The sequence below is a fragment of the Paramisgurnus dabryanus genome, chromosome 18 (genome assembly GCF_030506205.2).
Source record: "Paramisgurnus dabryanus chromosome 18, PD_genome_1.1, whole genome shotgun sequence".
Classification (NCBI taxonomy): domain Eukaryota; kingdom Metazoa; phylum Chordata; class Actinopteri; order Cypriniformes; family Cobitidae; genus Paramisgurnus; species Paramisgurnus dabryanus.
The window spans coordinates 21,646,723-21,671,881 of record NC_133354.1 but is presented as its reverse complement, the minus strand read 5'-3'; the positions used below and the strand labels follow the sequence as shown (position 1 = coordinate 21,671,881).

The following is a 25,159-nucleotide window of genomic DNA, read 5'->3' as shown; positions in this document are numbered from 1 at the left end:
TTATTTTACATTATCAGTGTTGCAATGCAAAGTTGGCAATACCAAAGCTCCAAAAGTATCAAAAATATTTATTATTTAAAACTAGTGTATGGCATCAAGGTTACGTTTCGAGCACGCAGGCTCTTCATCAGACAGATCAGCATTATTAATTTTAACAACCACAACAAACACAAAAATGATGAGGTTCAGAAGATCTGGTATAAATCGTTTTATTTCAGTCCCTGGTCTTTTCAGCAGGAAATATGCAGATTTAAAAAACAAGCCAACAGAGCCCAAGCCAGTAGGTTAGTGTAGAGTGATGATATGAATATGCATGTGTCTAAACCTATGTGAAAGCTGTTTATCATCAGATCAAAGCAGTGGTCAAGTGGCTTTGAGATTAGCACCCTCGAAGATCTTGCTGCATGCATCTTGAGAGCGCATTACGTGTATCAGGTTTTTGTCTGAAAGTCCTTCTGGAGTTCATAAAGCTTACAATCTTTCAGCCAATTCTCTTTATAATTAGCATTGCTAATTTATATTTTAGTAGGAAATTTAATATGCTTATATTCACTACTAATATAATGTTCTGATTATAATCCTACAGACAATTATAGTTAGCATCACTAGTACACAACTTTGTAAAAAAAAAAATTGAAAATGTTTCTTTTCTTAATATCACTACTAATACAACATTTAGATTACAATCCTACAGAAAATTATGTTTACAGTTAAATCACGAATAAGTATCGCTAATATTTAAATTTGATGACAGAATTTGATTCATATGTTTAACAGCACTAAATATCTAACTGTCCAATCGTTTTTGCTGTCGGCGCAGCTAACGTATATACATAATGTATATGTGACCCTGAACCACAAAACCAGTCATAAGAGTTTCAAACATCATCTGAAAGCTTAATAAAAAAGCTTTAGATTGATTTATGGTGGTTAGGATAGGGCAATATTTGTCCAAGATACAACTATTTGAAAATCTGGAATCTGTAGGTGCAAAAAAATCTAAATACTGAGAAAAATAACCTTTAAAGTTGACCAAATAAAGTCCTTAGCAACATATATTACGAATGATACATACATTTTAAAAATATATATTTACAGTAGGAAATTAATGTCTTAATATCTGAATTATTTTGGCATACAAATAATTGTATAACTTTATAACTACACAATAACATTGAATTAAATTGAGTAATTTACTGCTATAGAATAAATCCTAAACTATCTACAGTACATCAGAATTATTTACATATCAAAATAAAGTTTGTACTGTAAAATGGTTCTTTACAGCGATGCCATTTGAAGAACCATTTTTGGTTCTCCAAAAAAAAACTTTCAATAAAAGTATTTTTTTTATTATTTTCACTGTTATGAACTTTTTGTGCAAACAGAAAGGTTATGTGGATATTTTATGAAATCTTACACCTCAAAATAAAGATTTTAGTAGAGATGCACCGATATAAGATTTTCCACCGATCGGACAGCCGATTATTCAGACTGATATCTGCTGATACCAATGCTGATAGTTTGGTGGTTATATTACCTTAAATAAAAACAATTCTGAATGTTATTTATTCATATAATGACCATTAATATCAGTGATTTTCTATACACAGAGCTCAAATTCATTGCATTTTCATGTTCTCTTTTGATTAAAAGGATATCGAACGTGACTATCAGCTGTTTTTAAACTATGGGCTGAAAAGCTGAAAGTGTGAAAAATTTATTTTACTGACCAATACTGATTATTTGCATATATATTTGTGTATCTCAAATTTTTAGTAAGCATTATTCTTAAGAGTGAAGAATATTTGAATGAAATTTTCTTCTGCACATTTAGGTAAGAAAACTTTGATGCAATTCCTGGAATGGGTCCTGCTATATGTACACATTTAAGAAAAACAGATAAATATCACACTGAGTGTAACGGTACAGGAAAGAAGTAATAGAAAAATCACTGTCAAGCCAAAGATATCAAAACAGGGATTTTGTCTCAGTAATTTACTTTGGTGCTAATCCACACAAAGTTATGCGAACAATGAGCCTGTGACAAATCTGGATAAGCGCAAGCGGTATCGCGGGAGAGATTCGCTACAAAGCCTGACAACAGATAATGTTATCAGAGGCAAACCTGACATTTGTAAGAACTGTTCAAACAGCTCTCTGCATGCAAACCAAGGACATGGATGATTTGAAACTAAAATAGGGAAATTCACGATAATAATCTGATTTGGGTGAAAGAAGAAAATCAACTTGGCTTGTACAGTGAGTCGGCTGTGATCGAGCAGGTTAAACAGCGCAGTCGTGAATCAGATTGACATCTATGGTCATCTGTTATATGGATTCCCTCTATTAAGTATTATTATGATTTTTCTCGGTGGCAAATTGTAGATAAACTTCAAAAGGTGCTGAAGTGTCCAAGAATGGATGCACACTTTACAAAAACGTCAAAATGTGATTTTGGTAATACAGCAAATATCCACTGAACTACATAAAAACGCATTAAGGGATGCTGACGTTACTGAGGCTGTGCATATTTGAAATATCACAGAGAAAGGTTTCCAGGGAAAAAGTTCAAAACGTACTGGATGAATGCAAACTTCGCCATCCACTTTAAAGGAATATTCCATTTTCTTAAAAGAAAAATCCAGATAATTTACTCACCACCATGTCATCCAAAATGTTGATGTCTTTCTTTGTTCAGTCCAGAAGAAATTATGTTTTTTGAGGAAAACATTGCAGGATTTTTCTAATTTTAATGGACTTTAATAGAGCCCAACATTTAATAATTAACTCAACACTTAACAGATTTTTTCAACGGAGTTTCAAAGGACTATAAATGATCCCAAACGAGGCATAAGGGTCTTATCTAGCGAAACGATTTTCATTTTTGACAATAAAAATTAAAAATATGCACTTTTAAACCACAACTTTTCATCTAGATCCGGTCCAGCGCGACCTAACGTAAATGCGTAGTGACGTAGGGAGGTCACGTGTTAGATATATGAAACGCACATTTGCGGACCATTGTAAACAATAAACTGATACAAAGACGTTAATTAGTATCAGTTGATATACAACAACGTAGGAACGGTCCTCTTTCAACACACTTGTAAACACTGGGGTGGAGTTTCGCGTTCGTCCTCTGTGACCTCTTGACGTCATGACTTATTGCGTGGGGTCACGCTGGCGCATCACGACCGGATCTAGACGAGAAGTTGTGGTTTAAAAGTGCATATTTTTTATTTTTTTTTGTCAAAAATGACAATTGTTTCGCTAGACAAGACCCCTATGCCTCGTTTGGGATCGTTTATAGTCCTTTGAAACTTTGAAGCTCTATTAAAGTCCATTAAAATGAGAAAAATCCTGCAATGTTTTCCTCAAAAACATAATTTCTTCACGACTGAACAAAGAAAGACCTCAACATTTTGGATGACATGGTGGTGAGTAAATTATCTGCATTTTTCTTTTAAGAAAATTGACTATTCCTTTAAGGACAGCTAGATGGCAAGCAGAATAGTGGACTACATGAATCATCTGCGCTTTGACCTCAGGTGCAGACAAGTATGGGCTCGTCCCCAACAACTTACCCCCTGAGACCTGTGATTTAAGGTTACAGGGCTAAAACTAGAAACTGGACAAGTATTGGAGGCAGATACACTGACATTAAACTGTGAGAGTCCAACACGTACAATATAATGAACTGCAGAGATATATGGTCGGTACAAGGTGGATAATGATTGCACTACTGACACCAATTTAAGAGGGCAAACCTTCAGTAAGAGCAATGACCTGGAACCAGTGCCCATTGATGGAAAACATCTACCAGTCGGGTATACATCAGTAATGTTTAAAATGTGGTCCATGTGATGTTTGGTGGTAATTTGTGGTGCCCAGACTTTCATCCTAGAGAAGGGTGCTTATGCTATTGATCCTCCAGGCAAAGGTGAGATGGTTCCAGTGCACACACCATGCAGTATCTCTTGTCACATCACGCTACAAGCGAATCAAAAAGCTAAACTTCAAGACCCAGTCTTTCGGCCACCTGTGGTCAACCATTAAATTCACATCCCAACCTGAAGCTGGTTGCCTCACAATGTGATTTCCTCACAGCAAGGCACAGCTCAAATAAAATGACTCTTTCTTTATCGGAATAGTAGCCAATTACAGGAAGCTGGCTGTCTTCTGGGTATTTCTTAGCTATACTGCTGGGTCTCGAACGCTACAGTAAACAAATACAGTGGAGTATGAGACATCCTTTTACGCTTGTGCATTCGCAAACATCTTGATAGTGAGATGTTTTGAGGCAGATCACAGAAAATGTTTATGTGGTTTATTCAATTCAAGTGACTAATTTCCCAAGACACTGTCCTCTGTGCAACAGATCTGGGATTTCTCACTATTAAGACTTTCACCGTTCTACTTTTAAAGTGGAGGCGATGATTCATGAGCTGCATTCTTTCATTTTTACCTTTATAGGTTGATTGTGTTAATGTTAACATTGATAATTATTATGCTGCGTAATTTGAGTATCATTTCATGCGCTGTATAATTTGACAGATCGTGATGCTTTCGTCTCACTATTAGAAATGACATTTCATAAAAAATACAAAGTACCGCTGCGCGGCTGTAGCGATTCATCTTCTACACCGGAGCCAATTGTGTGTATGATTAAGATGCATGCATTACTCCATGCAGTCTCCCAGCCAATTAGCTTGCCTCTTAAATGGGTCCATAAAAGAAAACAGAGCTTAAACATTCACTGGTACAGACCCACAGACTGTGTCATAACCCATGACAAACAGATCTTTCTAAATTCAATTCGGCTGCAATAAAATCATCCCATTTTCTCGCATGCGGTTATCTGCCACCAACTACAATAAACCATGTCACCATGCAGCATTTTTAAAAAGCAATAAATCCAACTGGCAAACAAATATTGACACCATCATAAATGAAGATTTAAAAAGAGTGAACTAAGAAATTGTTCAATAAAACATTCTTCATGTGAAGGCAATGACATCCAATTCAATTCAAATTTATTTATATAAATTTATCATCTGTATATATGGCAAATATATTGAAAAAATGCAATGACAATAAGAGCTCACGTACCATATCGGTGTCAGATACCGGTCCGAAGCTGGTCACGTATATGTTTGTTCTCACTTCAGTCACGCTCTCTGATTGGACAAATGAGAAAAAGAGCAAAGATATAAGCATAAACAGACATTTACAAATTACAATTGATTGTTGTATTCAACATAAATCTTTCAGAAAGTCCATTGGGACTTATACACTAAGCACAAATTTGTGTATGGGATGTTTGTACGGACGTTTTCACAAACAAAAACAAAAACTTTTGAATCAAAATTTCTTCTAAATGTAAACTAATACCACATGTACACAATCACATATGCTATATTCAAATACTAGGCTATAATTATAATGTATATAATAATGTTGATATATGGCTTCCTTTACCGACGGCAAAACCTCTTAAATCGAAAATGCAAAGCAAAACAAAACAAAACAAAACAAACATATTATTAATATGATCACTACTGTTCACTACAAATTTAAGAATGAGTAAAAAATGTATGTGCGTACGCACTAGGCATGGGCTGGTATGAGAATCTGGCGGTATGATAACCGTAAGCAAAAATACCACGGTGTTGCGGTTAGGGATGCTTAACGATTAATCGTGATTAATCGTTAGCAGAATAAAAGTTTTTGTTTACATCATATATGTGTGTGAACTGTGTATAATAACTTTGTATAAATAAATGTACATACATGCATGTATATGTTTTAGAAATGTTTACATGTGTATATACATTTGTATATTTATGTATAATTTATATTATATATAAATACTTAATATATATAAAAAAATTCTTAAAATTATACATGAATGTGTTCATATTTATATATACTGTATATACATATTTATTATACACAGTTTACACACATATGTGATGTAAACAAAAACTTTTATTCTGCTAACGATTAATCACGATTAATTGTTTAGCATCCCTAGTTGCGGTATTGCCATTGTAACACTAAAATGTGTTATTTTCAAATGTCTGCATATAAAAACATCAACTTTTTAACTGGACACAATAGATTTAATTTTACAGCAACAGCGTTTAAACCAGGTAAAAATAAAGCCTTTGAATGATAATATTCTTTCAAAATATGTAATTAAAATGTAAACATGAATTCAATAACATGATTTAATTCACTTTGTGTGAACACAGTTCATACCTTAAAAATGGTATCACAGAAAATTTTTGTGGTTTTGAAACATTGACTCTTTAAAACCTCGCTATACCTTGAAACCGTTAACCGGCCCATGTCTAGTACGTAAGAAGTTTAAATGTGTGTATAAATACAAAAAACATACGCAATTATTAGTGAATGAGACCCATTGTCTTAAAATCTTTACCACTAAGATGTGAACTCTAAAAAATGCTGGGCAAATGTTGGACAGAACACCAAACATGGGTTATAATAACCTAGCAGTTGGGTTGAAACAACCTAGCACTTGGTCATTTTTATGGTCTTTCCCATATTTATTCAGCATGGGCGAATATTAGAGTGTGGTAGTTTTAAAAGAGGCCAAATAAAAAAGTAACAATAAAATTTTAGTTGTTTTTCTGAATTTTTTGTAATTTATAAGGTAAACTGTGGTAAATACTGTACTAACACATCAGTATTTTTTATACTGTTAAAAAAATTGTCAAAAAATTGTCCCACGCTGTCACTTGACCATTACCTTTAAAAAGGTCCTAATATGTACCATGTAGCTACAGAAATGTATAGATTTGAGGTATTCATGTGAACTCTTAAGGTGCAAATGTGTCCTTTTTGAAAGGGTTCCACACCATTGACAGCTCAGGACCATTTTTCGACCTTTTTTGTTTTGACAGTGTAACACCGGCGGCCGGTGACTTCTTTTTTCGGGGGCGCACGATGCGAAGTTCGTCACAACATGTATGTAGCCCGTCATGTTTGTGGTTCGTAATTTCAAAGTGTGTGTTCTGCGCGTCAAGTGATCCTGTATGCATCATGTGTCTGGTCAAAATAAGTGCCTGCTGCAGAGGCATCTAAGGGTTTATGATAAAAGAGACGCTTGCGTTTGCCAGATACTTTCATAATCTTATGCATAATCAGAGTTTACTGTTAAGGAAGTGTCTTGCGTGTATTTTGTGAACATGAGCGTCTCTTTTATCATAAACGGTTTTGACATGTTTGCAGCAGGCACTTATTTTGACAAAACACGTGATGCACATGGTTCACATGATGCAACAAACGCATATTTTGAAAACACAAGCAACACATGACACTCCAAACACATATTTTGAATTTGCGCCCCTGGGATGAGCAATCATAAGCCACCACTGCAGTGTAATATCTGTCATTTCTTTACCACATCAGTCACTCACTGCTAAGCTAATGTTTCCAGTAGGGCAAAACAACAGGCCCTATTTAATCAGAATTAAGAGTTTTTGCTTCCTAAATTAAACTGAAAGTTGATATCACTATGGTATGTCGTACAATTCTGTAAGTTTGCAAGTTACTTTACCAATTCACTTTTTAATCAAAAATAGTGTTGGGACTTAGCAAAGACACTCAGCAAGTAGATTCCTCTTAAACGGTAGCAGTTTCAGAAATAGGAAACCTGTTTTTTTATATATTTGATATTATTGTAAAGTTGTTGTTAAGTAACATACATTTAACAAATTCAAAAACTACCCCAGGTTTGTACAGGTGATTAAGTGACAAGGCGTAATCATTCTTACACAGGCACAAAAATCTAATTTCCCTAGTGACCAACTCAATTTAAGATATGATTTTTAGTTATTAAATAATGATGCAAATATCAAATATAAATCCTGACTGTTGTTTTTTATACCATTTGCGGTGGCACAAGCTCTTACTAAATCTGGCTCATAGTCTACTAAGTCTTCATGTCATTCCTAATGTAAAGTTGTGTACTGGAAAGACTAAAACGGAAAGACTTGATGAAGCCTGTTGTGGATGGCGTCCAGAATAGCGGAGACAACAGGAAGAGAGAAGCCCGTCTGAGCAGTCAATGGAAGCCATCCAGTTTACTGTGGCAATGGTCCACGGCACTCAGTGCGCCAATGTGACTTCTCCCATTCATCAAAAATGTACATGTTGGTTTTTGACTGCCCACTGCAGGGCTCACAGTTGAGGCTCTGTACTTTTAGAGGTCACTAGAGATTCGCTCTGTCAGACATCTGCGGTGAAAAATAAACATACACAGGGGGAGATGCTCTAATGGATTTCTGTTGGCCGTTTCTGAAAATGTCATAAGGAGACAGAACGTGACACATTTGTGTCTGGAAATCAGTATTTCAACTCTGATGCTCGGACTGAATGTGACTTTATTTTCATGATGAATTTTACCAGACGCTGATACCTTTTTTTTCACCAAAAGAGGACATCAACTTAAAAGTGTTGCAGGAATAGGCACCGTATCTCTGATCCTTAGATAGCATGGGAGTCAAAAAGATGCACTAATCCAAAATGATCAGGGGAGCCGATGAGCTTCTTCATGATGATGAATTGTGCATTCAGTGTGCGTAACATCACAGTAGAGAGCGAGACCTCTTTATTTTCATCAGAGTTGTGTAAAACATGATTCTCCTGTGGCTCCTTAAGCTTAAGATTTCTAAGTGATCTCAGGAGAGCACTGTTCTGTGACCGGGCTTCCTATTGATAAACATTACAGTGCAGAGAGAAGATGAGCAATTTCACTGTTTCAAAACACAATCTGTTATGGATCTGAGAGGTGCGAGACTTTGAGAGCGCCGCCTGAAAAAAAACATGTCAATATTGAGAGCGAGGCTGAGAACGACTGAGGAAGGTCGCACTCGTCCCGCGAGGCAATCGGCCAATTAATCACTGGCAAGGATATGGACACTGGGGACCATGTGGAAGAAAATGTTTACAATCGTTTAGCCTACCTCCAAGTCCGGGACGCAATCTGTTGTCGTAACCATCCAGTAAGCGATCCAAGATCCGAGTAAAGATGGTGATGTTGTCCTTGCTGTCATCCGGAATGGGCTCTCTATGCCCAGTAACAGCCCTGTGGGGAAACAAAACGTCAGGCTCAGAGAGATTAAGGTGTCACCAAGAAGGATAGGGAAAACATGCTTGAAAACTAAAGCAGAATAAGAAGGTTAAGCAAAAGATGAGATTGGGGGTTAGGGATGGACTGAGAGAGGTCTTGGTCACCATCTTTGATCTTTCATAATTTGAACATTTACTCTTGCAACCCCTCGGGTAAAAAGTGCCATATCATGATAATTCAAACTTTTAGTAGTCGTACAACCATGGCGTGACCATAACTCAGATTGTATCACAGATCGTATACCAATTTCCCCAAAAATCTGACACAAACTTCTAGGGACCCAATGGGTCCAGGCAATAAAGTTTATAAGTCTCAGGACAAGTACATCCCACTTTAATAAGAAAGGTCCAATTAAAGGCGAAGTGCACGATTTCTGGAAAACGCTTTGGAAATGGGAGTCGGGCCGACACACTTGTAGCCAATCAGCAGTAAAGGGCGTGTCTACTAAACAACATTGTTGCCTGGGTTGCGTATGTGTGGGGCGGGTCTATCAAAAGAAAGTCCAGATTCTATAGGGGTAGGGGTGTGTTTGTTTAGGTGATTTCAAATATCAACATTGGCTTTCAGAGATCATGCACCCTGCCTTTAAACAGTAACTAATCCCCTGGTCAGAGCTTGACTCCACCCACTGGCAATATTTGAAAAATGCAAGAAAAGTGGGCAGACCCTAACGGAGATAGAGGGGACGAACTGAGTTCGTATCAAGGGTGTGGTGTGATCGTAACAAGGGCGTGGTGCGCTTGAACCTGCTTACGTAGGATCGCACCGCTTACATCACGCAGTACCGCAACATCCAACAGGAAAATTCAACTACAGTAGCCACCGTTCAACCTGAAGAGGGCAGCACTCAAATGTTTTTACACCATATATTGTAGCATTGAAACACTTTATACCCAAATGTCAAAAAAGTTACCCAAATTAATAAACAGCACTAATAAAGCATCATTCTTACAGATCATTAACTAAAAAAATTTGCTTTAAGGTTTAGTTTAAGTAAGCAATTTTGCATTTAAAAGACGTCTAATAACCGACCAAACACAGCCCAGAGGTCTAGACTAAAACAAGGCAAAATTTAAGCTGTTAGTGAAAATGTAAGAGTCATGTAACCATAGCCCAAAAATGAATAAAACAAATAAATAAAAACCAAACACCTTGTAATCACTGTTGACTTTGCTTGATGGAATACACTCTAAAAATGCTGGGTTATTTTCAAAAAATGGAAGAAAATGTTTATATTTGACCAAACAATGGGTTAAAAAACAAGCATTTTGGGTTAAATCAACTCAGCATTTATAGAGTGTACATTACGCAAGTTCTTTGACCAAAAATGACATGTAACCAATTTCAAGTTCACTTTGGCTAGAAATGGGTTACTCATAGCCAGACTATATTATGTCTATAGTTACCTAGATGGGGAAATGGGGTTGCTCTAACTGACATGTACAGAGGCCACAGTTTGTTCAGTTGCATGTGCAGGTTTATTTGAAATATTTAATAAGACAAAAATAATGAAAACACTTTGAAATAACTGCACAGCAGTGTGAAATATAATACACCAAATTAATTAGTGAAAATTAGTAGACCTTGTGAACACAATTTCTGTTCAAGAAAAGTCTTACATTTGTTGCGGAAGTACAAACATTGTTCAGAGTCGGGCATTGTTTACTAATAAATATTTTGAAAAAAGCTTGTGATAGTGCATGAACCCAGTACCATAGAATCATAACAAGCCTAGGCTGTGTACTTGAAGTTGAATAAAACCAGCCAATCAGATACACCACTGATTTTCTGCTTGTTTGCCAGTTCTGGACATGCTAAAAAGGTCAGTGATGAACTGTGGGTGGTTTATGAACTTGTCTGCACACCAAGCAAACAACAAAGTCAGTGGGAGAATGAGTGAAAGTGAGAAAAAGAAAGGCAGTAAAACAAAAAGACAGAAAGAGAGAGTGGAGGAGTGACAGAACTAACGGAAGTCCAAGTGGATTAATGAATCCTGTCACAGTTGAATATGGCTTTGCAACAATCCCTGCTCCGGGATTCGGTGCATAATATCCCACGGGTTGCAAATGGGGTCTTGCATACGCAGACAACCCCTGTTTCTTTAATTACCTGAAATATTCAGAATAATGATGTCTTGCTGAGCCTGTGATTCCCTGATGAACAATACAGTGCCACGATGGAGGGCATGACAGACAGAAAGCTGACAAGATAATGAGTGCCGTACTCAATCAAATCAAGATGCGTTGGAAGCGACCTTGTACCAATTACATGCTGACCTTTGAAGCCCGAAAATAGCCCTCAAAACAAGAATGTCTATTAAAAACGCTCATGCAAACATGCACGTTCCATGTGACTGTATTCCATATGCTTTCTGATGCTCTCTAGGCAGGAATAAAACATTACGAGATCCACAAATGAATCTTTAAAGAGTCTGAGATGGATAATTTGTCTCTTTGCGCTTTTGAAATGCATTCACAAGAGGCCATTAAAGATATCATCACAATGAAACATGACCAAAATGTCTTTTAGTGTTTTTCTGAAAATAACAAAAAGCTACAAAAACAAGGCTAGAGTGTGTTTAAAGAGTGTTTGTGCACCATATTTTGCCATTAAAGTACTTTAGCATATTTTCATCTCAAGGGTGTCAACTGTATTGTGCAGCTTAAAAATTGCGAAGTGCATAGGGCAAACTTGACAGCATCAAAGCTACACTCTTAAAAAAACAATGGCGCTTTACGATGTTCTGCATCCAAAATCGCCTACTTCCATACAATATAAAGCAGTAGGCGAGGCGAGTAGTATGTCCGAATTCATAGTATTCCAAACAGTGTTGTTTTCGTCGACAATGACGAAATGATTTCATTGACGCACCTATTTTTTATCACACTAACGCGACGGTGACTAGATAAAAATGTCTTTAAGGTGACGAAAACATGACGAGATGCTTTTCAGTTTTCGTTGACGAGACGAGATGAGACGAAAATTTTTATAATGCATGTCATTTCTGCCAATTTTGCGTGAAATCTGTCTGTTTTTAGCTACTAGTAACACACAGGGGTATATCAGGCTCAGCTTTTTTGTTATGACATGCGCAGAAGGCACACTGACTAAAACAACGGCAAGCCCTCAGGGACAACCTTAATGCACATTTTAATAGTATTAAATACACCACACTTTTTAACCTAAATTAATTTGTTAAGGAATACTTTTTTTACTAAAATTTGCTAAAACCTTTTTGTGTTTTCGTCGACTAAAACTTGACTAAAACTATTACGTTTATAAGTGACTAAAATGTGACTAAAACTAAAAAGCATTTTCATCCAAAAGACTAAAACTAAAACTAAAAGGGCTGCCAAAAACAACACTGCTTCCAAAAACAGCAGCCGAAAAGTACCCCGATGACCTACTTCTTCTGGATAGATTTTGAAGTGTGCATACGACGGACACTTCACTATTCAACGATGCCCCAGGCGGGAGAGGAGTTATCCAACGAAAAAGAAAAGGCGTCGTCATATTAAGAAATGGTGGCAATCGGCGATGCGACTGTATTTGCGCTGGTATGACATGACGTGATGACGACGTATGTCATGTGATGTATCAACATCACGAATGTAGTACGTCCGAATCTCATTCATACTACCAGGATTCATACTATACAGTACCTACTTTTTTAACGGTCAGTAAGTAGGTACTTCATCTCATTCAGAACGTACTGTACAGTATGCGGTTTCGGACGCAGCCATGGTCTCAACTCTGGCCCTCGAGATCCACTTTCCTGCAGAGTTTAGCTCCAGCCCTGATCAAACACACCTGAGCAAGCTAATCAAAATTGCAGGAAGGTAAGTTTGATTAGGGTTAGAGCTAAACTCTGCAGGAAAGTGGATCTCAAGGGCCTGAGTCCCTCAAGTCTGCCATAGAAGAACCACTTTTGGCCAAATGGTTCTTTGAGGAACCAAAAATGGTTCTTCTATTGCATCACTGTGAGGAACCTTTTGAGCACCACTACTTGTACGTGCGTATAACATGGTGGACTCCATCTGACAATAATCATTTTTTGTCTATGGGTTCACACAAATACTCGCCCTGCATCCCATCTCACCCGAGTGTGGTGAGGGATTAGCACAAAGTGGCACACTGATTAACTGCTTAAGGGTGTTTTGTATCTCACTGCTCAAGTGGTGATCTAAGCGTGTCAGCTGGCCAGTTGGGGGATCAACCTGGACGTCAGTTATCTGACATTTTAAGCCTGACGGTCTTCCCAGTGTGTCGTCATTTAAGGGGTCTCGATAATGAATTCGTACCAGGAAACCATTGTGATTGATGCCACACTTCGCATTTTTATGACACTCGAGAGCGCTACTTGCATATGAAAACCATGTTTGCGTCGTCTGCCTTATGCATAACTGAATGTCACTCACTGCCACATCTTTGCATATCAGCACCTTGGTATTAATAGGCGTTGGAAGATGCGGCCCATTCCTTTTGACAGGAACATGGCTGCTGTATTTTACAGCTCAAAATATAGACAGCTTCCATTGTTTCCTCCTCTATGACCGATCTTGACATTGCCTGTGTGTCGAGAAGATAACGTATACGGGCAGCCGAGAGAAGCAAACCAAACAGGTTAAACAATGGCTGCTAACATTAAATTGATTGACTGGGGCAATGGGTTGCATGTCATTCCACTGTGCACTGTTTCTCCACATTGTATTTTCAGTATTGACTAGAAGCTAATGAATGTCCGGGACTTGCCACAGAACCTCATTTTGTGAGGAAGGCTGTTCAGTGATCCCAAACCAGTGGTTTATTAGCAGGATTCACGAAGCTACGCTCCAAGTCTTCCATCGTATTGGTTGCCAAGGTTTTTGGTGGGTTTATGTAACTATGTGAAGCTGAATCTTTAACGGTAATTTGCTGTCCATTAAAGAGTTTGAAAAGGAAGTGTATAAGTGAAGTATGCAGTGATTGTCAGGGTTAAAGAGACAAGTGAAGAAAGACGATGTGAGCTACCAGATTTTGTTTCTACCCATGCAACTCCTCAGTACAGTTCTCAAGGTAAACTGTTACAAGGTTTATCAAAGGTTTATTCAAATCCATTACTGTCGAACTGTGTCTGACAATAGGCAGATTCCATTCTTATTGTCAACTACACAGAGCCGTGGCCTAGTTGTTATTCAAGATGCTCAGACAGATGATGCAAGATCAAATCTGTAGGAACTCTTCCAGTCCCATTATTTCCAGTGCTCTCTTTACTCCAAATGTTTCGGAAACATCCGAGAATGATAAAAATCTTGATACAGTTGCCTAAGGTGTTCAGATATTAAACACGTTGCCATGTGCTTGCTACATGATTGATAGCATGTACCAAAGGCTTAATGGGTGTTTGATCGTGTGTTCCGGATGGCTGCTTAGACGGTGGTTTCAATTCTTCCCCAAGACTAAAATTGTCTGATTGCTAAGAACAGCCACAGCACACAGATGATATGAGGTATCATTAATTTCCATAGCAATCCAGGTTAGTAGGGTAGGGGGTTTGTTCAGTGAACCAAAAGTAACAACAGTGCTTGCTTTAGGGAATGTTGTTAATAAAGCAAATGCTTCATGATTTTACATCGGATAGCAAATATGACAGGAAACATGTAAAGGCTGTGTGCAGCCAGACGTAAGGCATATGTGTCCCCATCTGGTCTTGTGAGGTGTGTGAGCGGTTTGGACACGCACACACTCTCCCTCTCCAATGTGGCGATGGAGGATCACAGGCCCTGGCGGCAGCTGTTTCATCCCTCTTCATTAACAACAACATCATCCCTGTAAATAAAAAAAATGACTTTTTCCCGTAACATCCCTCCTTCACCCCTTAACCCAAACCTCTGCTATCATGTTCTCTATAGTTATCCTTGAAGCTTCTCTTTTTCTCCCCCATCCCTCTATAACTCTCCTCTTCTTTTTAATCTTCTCTCCCATCCCTCTTTCTTCATTTTCATGGCACAGAAAAATATTCAGAAGGGCTGGATAGTAACAAATGTGATTCATTTCTCTGAGACGCCCCATTGTGTGTGTATATACATGGATGTTATATTTCAACGGAGTTGTGTTGAAATGAACTCCTGAATATTGTGCAACATGTTTGTATTACGCTTTAGATTATAGGCTTAAGAAGGTTGCGATGGGTGCTTTATAATACATGAAATTACTCTCGCTTTCGAAAGCAAGACGGATATTATGGGAATTGTTTCATTACAATATTTCATTACAACAGCCATCTGAAGCATTATTAACTTAATGAACTTCCCTTTATGTCATTATAAACCTGTATGATGGTCTTGTTTGAGAACCAGTGGTTGTTGGTGTTGCTGACTTCAGAAGGCATTTATAAGACATTTTTATGCTTTGTTTTAATGGGAATATTCAGAATATAAGTCATATGAGTTTCGAACACAGTGTGGCTGGAAACAGGCAATGTTTTAATGGGTATTCACTGACTCAGTGACCTTCATTGTTCTTCCCACATCCTTATATCCATGATATGCTTTTGGTAAAAAGCCAGACCAAAAAAATAAAAGGCCACACTTTCAGCACCTCTCCCACCTTTTGCAGCACCTTTTGAGCAATAAAAATTTCCTCTGGGTGAAAGTTTTACTAGGTATAGCTATTGAAATGCATGGGCAATAAAAATAATATAGAAGTCCATTTCAACAACAAATCAAAATTCCTGCGGCTAAAAATTAACATTCTGGACAGGAGGGTGTTTCTATATAAATTGTCTTCACGGTCTGTGCTGTCTTTGAAAGCTGCTGCACGGTGCCGCTGCTCATTTGCATAATGTCGGGTTGCAGGACACGCCCAAATAACATAGCTATTGTTTATTCACACTGTCTCCAATCAGCAACACTTAATGGAAACGTCTGTCAGCGTGAACGCCCCTTGACGTTGTACAATGTCACAGGCCCCTCTGTTTCATTAAAGTGTATTAAATGGTTCATGTTGAACTGTGCTGATGTTATATTTCTCACTTGCAAGTTTCCATGAACTTTTCTTCATTTTGTCAGCACAAAAGGCTTAATGAAACAATCACAAGCATCTTTGGCAGCCTAATGTAGTCAAGACCCTATTCAGTCTCCTCTATATTTAGACAAGTCTGGGATTGCAAATCTCTGAAGTAGTTTAAAATGAAGCTGAACTGACACTTAACATTGTGTAACTTTTCCTTAAGGTTATTTTTTTCATCGTTTTTATTAAAAACTGTTCTTGTGTCTGAGCTGTCGGCTAAATTGGGATGATCTGCATAAGGATATAATTAATTATAACTGCACTCTTAAAATGGCTTGGTTATTTTTTACCCATAATGGATAAATATTGTACAGACCACTGGTTTAAAATTGACCAAATGCTGAGTTGTTTTAACCCAAATTCTGGGTTATTATTCCCCATGGTTGCATAAAAACAACCCAACATTGGGTCATTTTTAACCAAGCATGGGGTCATTTTAACCCAGCGTGTGTTCTGTCCAAAATGTACCCATTATTGGTTAAAAATAACCCAGCTATTTTTAGAGAGCAACAACTAATCGATAAATCAATATAAATGATTATGAAATTGTTGTCAATGAATTTCATTATCATTTAGTTGTTCTGTGACATTACATGCTCCTGCATCACCGTCATTTTGGACAGTGGACATGCATCCGTTTCATACAAGGCACGCATATAATTAATAATTAACATGAAGTTAATCAAGACAACCATGAAGTGTAAAACACTGAGAAAAGTAAAGTTACTTTCCTAAACTTTAAAGCATTAATTCACTCCAGAATGAAAATGTTGTCGTTAATTACCCTCATGTTATTACACACGCGTAAGACCTTCATTCATCTTCAGAACACAAATAAATATATTTTTAATGAAATCCAAAAGCTTTCAGAGCTTTCTGACAAAGCAACTATTACATTCAAGGCCCAAACAAAACATTGATAAAATAGTCCAAGTGCCTGCAGTAGTGTAATCTTCATTTATGAAGTGACGACAATACTTTTTACGTGCATCGTGCATCAGCCATAGATATATGTATATACATAGATGCCTCATTCAATCGCTTCATACTGTAGATGCGTCCACCAAACAGCCATTAATGGGGCTTTTTAAAACACGTATGCAGGGTTTCCCGTAGCACTCTGCAGTTTGGGCGGCCCACCTAAGCTGGGAAACCTTACCGCCTTAACTAGGTCATCCAAAAAAAAAAAACTTTATTTATGTGCATTATTTACATGCTACAGTAGTTACACTCCTTTAAATAATTTATAATTAAGATTATGTCATTAATAGTGGGAAATAATCAGTTTTTACAATCTTTGCGCTATCTATCATCATTCAACAGATGTTCTACAACATTTGCTTTAGTTTGTGTTTATTAACCCTTTAGCGTCACTTCATCACGCAGCTATTCCCGTTAGAGGTAAAAACATTTAATTCATTAATAATCTAGTATGTGTTCATTTTCTGTCATAGTTTCTTCAAAATTAAGTTTTATTTGAGTGTTTTAAATAAAAATATTTTCATTTTCATCATGACGCGTATGCCCCGCCCCTTTGATTCCTACACCATCCAGCCATGCCCGCTTAAAACATTTTCTGTGGGAAACCCTGGTACTGTACTGTATGTGCTGCTTTCGTGAAGCTCTCTGATTTCTTAAATAATATTTTAATTTGTATTGCTTAGATCAGGGTTCCACAAATCTTCCCCTGGAGGGCCGGCGCACTACAGAGTTTAGGTCCAACCCTAATCAAACTTACCCACCTGTGATTTTCTAGTGATCATGAAGACCTTGATTAGCTTGCTCAGGTATGTTTGATAAGGGTTGGAGCTAAACTCTGCAGTGCTCCGGCCCTCCAGGGGAAGATTTGGGGAACCCTGCCTTAGATGAACAACGGTCTTGTAGGTGTTGAACAACATCACATTCTTATGCAATACTTTAAAATGCGCATAAAATTAGGGTGATGGAAACTCAGCTTGTGAGATTGCTTTAATATGGCTAATACTAATAAAACATTTGGCCCAGGATTTTACAGATATGCTGTTGGAAATGTGTCCCTATTTTATATTCAACTTGTTTTGTGGAGTTAGTGGCATTTATTACAGATAGAATTGAAAATGGTTTAATTTTTCAGTTCTGAGTATTGAGTTGAGAATTGTAAAATATGTGTTTGATGCTAAATTACGAAGGAACCACCGATCTAAATCATTATTTTGTGTGTTTTGGTCTATTTGAATGTATTTTCATCTTCATGTTGTTTTTTATTCTTTGTTTCACAGATGGTTTGTAGCTTTCATTAACTAGCCCAAGGTTCTCAGGGGGAACATTGATTTTCCACCCAGCATCAGACAGGTCATGACTGTGCTGTAATGTTTTATTAGTACCTCAAATTCTACTCAATTTCCTATTATCTTGGTGTTGAGGTTTATCTTATAATTGTGTTTTCTCAATGCATAAGTTAGAGCTCATGTATCTAAGACATTGAGATATAGGTGACCAAGACATGCTTACATTTTAAATTATATGAATCGAAACTATTGCATTACATGAAAGCTCTATATTTGCTGTACAGATCATAAACTCAATTTTGGGTTAATGTTAATGCATTGTTTAGGGCTACTAGAGGCAATGCAGCCTTTTGAATATAATACCAATAGTTAATGCTGTTTAAGATGGGTAACCATGCAGTTTAATTTTAACATTATTGCTATTATTGCCATAACCATTAGATTATAAAAGAAGCAGTGGGAAGTCAAGATGCTCTCCAATATGAATTTGACCAGCAATCTTCAAATATCGCTCATTGTCTACCTTAAAATAGTGACCGTTTTGCACGGGTGAACCGGGCAACTGCCCAGGGTGGCATTTTTTCATGAAACTTGGGGCGCGGCACGACGAGCAGTAAAAAAAATCCTTAGAAGTGGCTCTATTATCTATTATCACTGTGTGCTCGCTGAGAAGTTGCGGCGCACAGAAGAAAAAAAACGATTCACAAAACGCGTCTTTTCAAGTACGTTATTTCAAATGTAGGCAGTTATGGTCGCTTTCGAAGCACTGCTTCATGAGACTTTGAATCTTTTACGAATCTTTTGTTTCGAATCATTGGTTCCGAGCGTGTTTTAAACTGGCCAAGTCACATGATTTTAGCAAACTAGGCTTCATTATGTCATAACTGTTTTGAAACGTTTTGAAAATCCGATGATTCACCACTAGGGGGTCTGCACCGCATCGAGTTAAAAAATTTCAACTTTTCACAATGCCACAAGCGCACCGCAGGTCATGTAATAAGAACCTACGCGCCTAGCGTTTTCCACGTATTTTTAAGCACGACATGTAAACGGCACCTTAAGCGGAGCAGGCGGGGCGCAACGCTAGTGGCTAAACTGAACTCTGGAACACATACCTTGTCTTAAATAACAAATGTTTTGGTTTCCTAAAGACGAGGGTAGATGGTGATCATGGATCAATTCTATTATATTCCTATTCTATTCGTACATATATCTATATCTATATCTAATTCTATTCTATTCTATTCTATTCTATTCTATTCTATTCTATTCTATTCTATTCTATTCTATTCTATTCTATTCTTAGTTTTTGGTACAGTACATTAAAGTAACCTACATAAACTACTGAGGTTGTTTAGGTCTGGCTCCATTCTACAGTAGTATGACATGGCATTTTTCAAGATCAACTGCCAAACAAATAAATTCAACCACTCACAATACAGTACAGATGGGAAATGAGTTGCATATGCCATTGTAATGTTGACCTAAAAAAACTCAGTTAACTCCAGCCACATCAGACACACAAGGTGTTCCAGTTTCACCTGTGGTGATAGCTTTCCTAAGCTTGCATCCGTTCCACATCACTGTGGGTCAACTGCATTGTACAGAAACAAGCAATTACTGTGATTAGGGGCAGAGAGCTGAGCCGCACATTTCGCTGCTCTCACCTGCTCACATATGCTTGTTTAACTCTCCTGAAAATGAGCAGTGGTGGCCCTCATTCTACATGTTGTCCGTCCGTCAGGGCGGCCCGAGTCAGACCTTTCCAACAGAGGAAAATCCCTGTGTAGACCCAGCGAACAGAAACAATGAGCTTTCTTGAGACTGAACCTTAGCCAGATTGGTGTCAGAGCATTTTTAGAAAAGGCGCAGAGCAGAATAAAGTTAGAATTTGAAGTAACAGTAGATGGGCAAGAATAAGTAACAGAAGCTAATGAATAAGATTTTATTAAGGTAGTGCGTCTATGCAAAAATGTCATGGAACAGCTAAATATAATGTCTACTGTAATCTGAGTGCTGGACGGTAAAATATTAGATTTATAAATTCCATATTCTTGCCTTTTTTAATATTGTCTGTTTTATTTACTTCAAATATTTTATATGTCACACTATATTGACATAAATGGCTCACAGAAACTGAATTTCTCTTGCCATTTTCAAATAAAGGTTGTGCCAGGTAGAAATTCTGTACCAGGGCCTAAAACTAATTTTTTTGGCCAATCTGTCAATGGCCCGTGACTTAAGAAAATGTACCAGTCATAAATATATTTTTTTATATTTAATATAACATATTTAGGTAACACTTTGCAACATTACCAAAGATTAATAAATGCTGTAAAAATATACTGTTTGTTGTAAATTCACGCTATGTTGAAATACGGCTAGGTATATTCCAGAACCTGGCGTTGGGCTTTGTGTCAATAACAGTTGATATTTCAGTAACAAGGACGTTTTCAGTTCTGATACTTAAAGGATGTTCATTCAAGTACGAAGACCTCATATATAACTTCAGCTCAAGTTAAAATTGATAGAAAAGTCTTGTAAAAACATGCTTAGTATGGGTTTTTGGACTTATATCAGTGACTTAAAAATGTGTTTTAAAAACCATGCATAAACATTATTCTCTCTAAAATGCAAACCACTGTAAAAAGTGTTTCTGTGCCTTAGTAGATTTAACAAAGATAAAATGAGTAAACTGTATTAAAAAACTTTAATTCTTGTTTTTTTTTATCAAAATTTGAGTTAAAATAACACAAAAAGTTGAATAATTTGAGTAATTCTAAATGAACACTTTATTGAGTAAAATCAGCTTCATTTTATCCACTTAAAACCACTTAAATTTGTAAGAAGGAAATTAACTTAATAATTTTGTGTTGAAACTACATGAATGATTTTAGTAAACATCTAGGCAGAAGACTCGTCGTTCCCAGCATGCTTTGCATGGGACTTCATTTGGACAGTGAAATTAAAATGTAAACGCTATTTTATGTGTTTTTAACTAAAAAGAAAGACTTGTTAGTGTTTAATGTTCATTTATCTTCTAGATTTAGAAGAGTTTCTGTTTCATCTTTGAGTTTTGTAGTTAGCATTGTTCAGAAGACTGGTGCTTGTGCATAGACTGCATACTGAAGTACGTCGCGCTTTACAGCTGCCCAAAACCTAACTGAGTAGGCGCGTTGATTGAATAAACAATTCAGGCCCTCATCTCACAGAAAGATGAAGTCTAAATCAATGTTTATGAAAACATCAACAAACCATAAAAAAGTTGCCTGTACCAAGAAAACTAAATTAAACTAAATAGAGTAATACTAGAACTGTTAGTTAACTCAACTTAATTTTGTTGCGTTTGTATTAAGTAATATTACAGTGTTTATTATACTTAAAAAAGACTGTAAGTTGACTCAACTTAAAACATCCAATGCAGACACTTGCCTCAATTTTTATAAGTGAGATTTAGGTATTACTTTTTACAGGGCATACATGTAGCTCATATAATATTGTAGCCCAGTTTGTGCTGAATGCAGTGTTATGAGACACTTGCCATTAATATGTTTAAAGCAACTGAAAAAAGACCAAATGTAAGAGCATGTCAGAACCTCAGTGTCCCAAAATGTTCGGATCCCAGAGGGTTAATTCACTTCTCCTTTAATAAAAACGAAAGACTGTCCAGAAGTCTTTGCTTAAACAACAAAGCTGGTTGTGGCCAAAGTTTTAATGGCCATCCATAATTATTTATCGCTCTCTTTATTAAGATACAAACAGTAAATAAAAGACATATGTACAAAAAAATGTTATTCAAATGTGAAACTTATTCAAACACAAGTCAGTATTTACAGTAGTGTTAACCTCTCTTGGCCCTAAACACATTTTGAACTCATTTGAAAAGACTTTAGGTTTAAGAGATCCTGCAAGTGTAAGAGGGGCTCACAGTAAATACTTTAGCTTATCATTGTATTCTTCTTTGTATAACTTCTGCATACAAATTTCCTGTATTTTCTGGTTTTATTCTAATAAAGTGATAATACTTTATATAATCATTATAATTATAATTGCAAAAACAAACCATCTAATGGTGGCCTTTTGCACAGTACTGTGTGTCAACCCACTTAAGTGGATTAGTATGCTGAGCTGGATGTATGAGCTTCAAAATTTTGAAACAAGTATGAGAAGAAAAATATGCCATTTTAATATAAAACATTTGTTGGTATTTAACTTAATAAAGGAGTCACTGTGGATGGCATGATTAGTAATTTATAAGAGAATTTACATGTTCGGTTGAACTATTATTTTCAGCGCTCCAATTCCCTAAAAATACAGAAAACGTTTCTGTCACAGATGACAAAGAAGACAGATGCTTCAAAAGCACAAAAGTGCCGGAAACGGCGCAGCTGTACTAAACCTGTGATTTTCCCTCAGCGCAATTAAGAAGCAAATCAGCGGGGAGGATTAAAACATCCACATCTGACGTTCGTATCTTGACAGGCATTCCTGAGCTTCACTGCACATTTACAAAGTCCCGCAGAGCACCCTGGAGAAAATGCACTGTGAGTTGAGCATATTTTAATAACGCACTTAAAAAACAAAGCTTGACACTTGAATGGGTCATTTGCATCGTAAATATATTTTGAGCTATCGACAGACTGGAACATGCATCCCTCTTCTCCTCCTGCATGATCTACGTCATCTTTCCAACATGAAAATTCATACTGTGACTCAAATGAGATGCTGTTTGCCCCATGCAGCGGGACGGTGACATTGATTTCTTCCTATTGGCCTGCAGTCCTTTATGAAAACCCTCTGCTGGGCCAACCGGGAATGTAATCAGATTCTGGCAACGCTAGCTGAGACCATCAGCCACTTAATGTTTCTTATGTTGACAACGCAATTACTCAGCATATCAACCAGTGTAGTAATACTACAATAGAAGAATATGCTAGCTAATTAACATGCATGTTGCAGTATTAGAGGCATACTGTACACCCCTTACATAAAGTATTAGCGGTTCAACCGTCAGAAACGCGTGGGTAGCTTTATCATTTATCTGGATATTGTCGATTCTTCCCTGATAACAGACTGTTCCAGTCGACACTGCAACACTTGTTAAACTTTGTCAATATAAAATAACATCATTATAACGCTTAGCTCTGATAACAGATTGAATACAGATTGTTACACATACGCACAGTACTCTTCCATCCGATAACAAAAACTGCATCATTAAATGTAATGCACACTGTGGTGATTTAATTGTATTTTGATAAATAAACAGGCTGGCAATGGATGGACGTAGAGGATCTGTACAGAATCTGATTGCTAAGTGGCCAGCTGCCCCTTAACAACCCTTTCCCCACAATCCTGTTACAAGTTAACCTTGACAACATCACTTTAGCCATTGACAGTTTGTTATGTGTTGGCCAGTCACATCTCAGAGTGCCACACAATCCTTCTGAAGCCTGTAAATAATGCATGTGTGAAAAGCTGGAGAAAAGGAGAGAAGTTTGGACCCCATACACAATCAGTAGATGTGCAGTAGTGCCTCTCTCTCTCTCTCTCTCTCTCTCTCTCTCTCTCTCTCTCTCTCTCTCTCTCTCTCTCTCTCTCTCTCATTGATTTTGTGTCACTCTGGACGGTTGCGTTGAAACTGATTCCAAACAAAACAGACAACAAAAGAGACTTAAGCTATGCGCAATCGTTAGCCCCCAGATTGTGCCACAAAGTTGGCGAGTGTGTGTGTAAGGAATAAGGGTCTATGCGACACTTCGTTGAGAGGCAAAACACAGACGGCTCATTTATATGTAAAGCAAAGATTGTTGAAAATAATAGTTTAATCAAGCCCTGTCTATCGGCGCATGTTTGTGACATTAGCTAAAATGAGAGATTTGTTTGGGACAACTTGGTAACCCTTTACTTGAAGGGGATTGCATAAGATTGACATGACTAGAGCTGGGTATCGATTCAGATGTTCCTGATCGATTCGACTTCGATTCACAAGCTATCAAAATGATTCGATTTCAATTCTCTATCCGATTTTCGATTCCGATTCTTGATTCAACTCAATGAATATAGATTACATAGAATATTATATTATGTTAAAATATATTAGAATATAGGCTGAATGAATGAATGAATGACAGGCTCGCCTCTAGCTATTTAGGGCACACTCACACTATCCAAACCAAACCGCGCTCGGGCGCGTTTGACCCCCAAAGCCTGGTTTGTTTGACTAGTGTGATCGCTCTGTTCCGTGCCCGGGCGCGGATTGGTTAATCGCGCCGCGGCCGGTTTGAGCGAGGTTCACTTGGGCTCAGGCACGGAAGGCTGTGGTGTGAGCGCAATCGCGCCTGAGCGCGATTCAAAAGGTGAAGACGTCAGTTGCGCGACCACTCACCTTCATCTGCCTCCGTAAAAACCTTTTGATGGATGCAGCAGGGTTACGTGAATGTCCGAGCTGCACACGTGACAGATCAACTAAGCAATATGATGACATGTGAGAGGGCTGTCTGTAATCGCGCCCAAACTACTCCGAATAAAAAACACAGACTTATCATTACAGTGGGTTCCAGTGTTAAGAGAGCGCTTTACTTTCTGCTTTTTCAAAACAATCGCATCTTAAATGACGAAATCGCGCCCGGACTCGGATCGATAAGAAGTACAGTGTGAGTGCGTGCACCTGGGGGAGTAG

At 37.4% G+C, this 25,159-nt stretch overlaps 1 protein-coding gene across 1 annotated transcript in view; it reads right to left on the bottom strand.

Annotated features, from left to right (window-relative positions):
- gabra3 (gamma-aminobutyric acid type A receptor subunit alpha3) overlaps positions 1 to 25,159 on the bottom strand; it is a 211,946-nt gene that overhangs the window by 138,681 nt on the left and 48,106 nt on the right. The window contains exons 3-4 of the mRNA XM_065287272.1: positions 8,994 to 9,115; positions 5,113 to 5,180 (exon numbers count right to left, since the gene is read on the bottom strand). Of these exons, the coding sequence (XP_065143344.1) occupies positions 5,113 to 5,180; positions 8,994 to 9,115 (190 nt within the window). The remainder of the gene's footprint in view (positions 1 to 5,112; positions 5,181 to 8,993; positions 9,116 to 25,159) is intronic.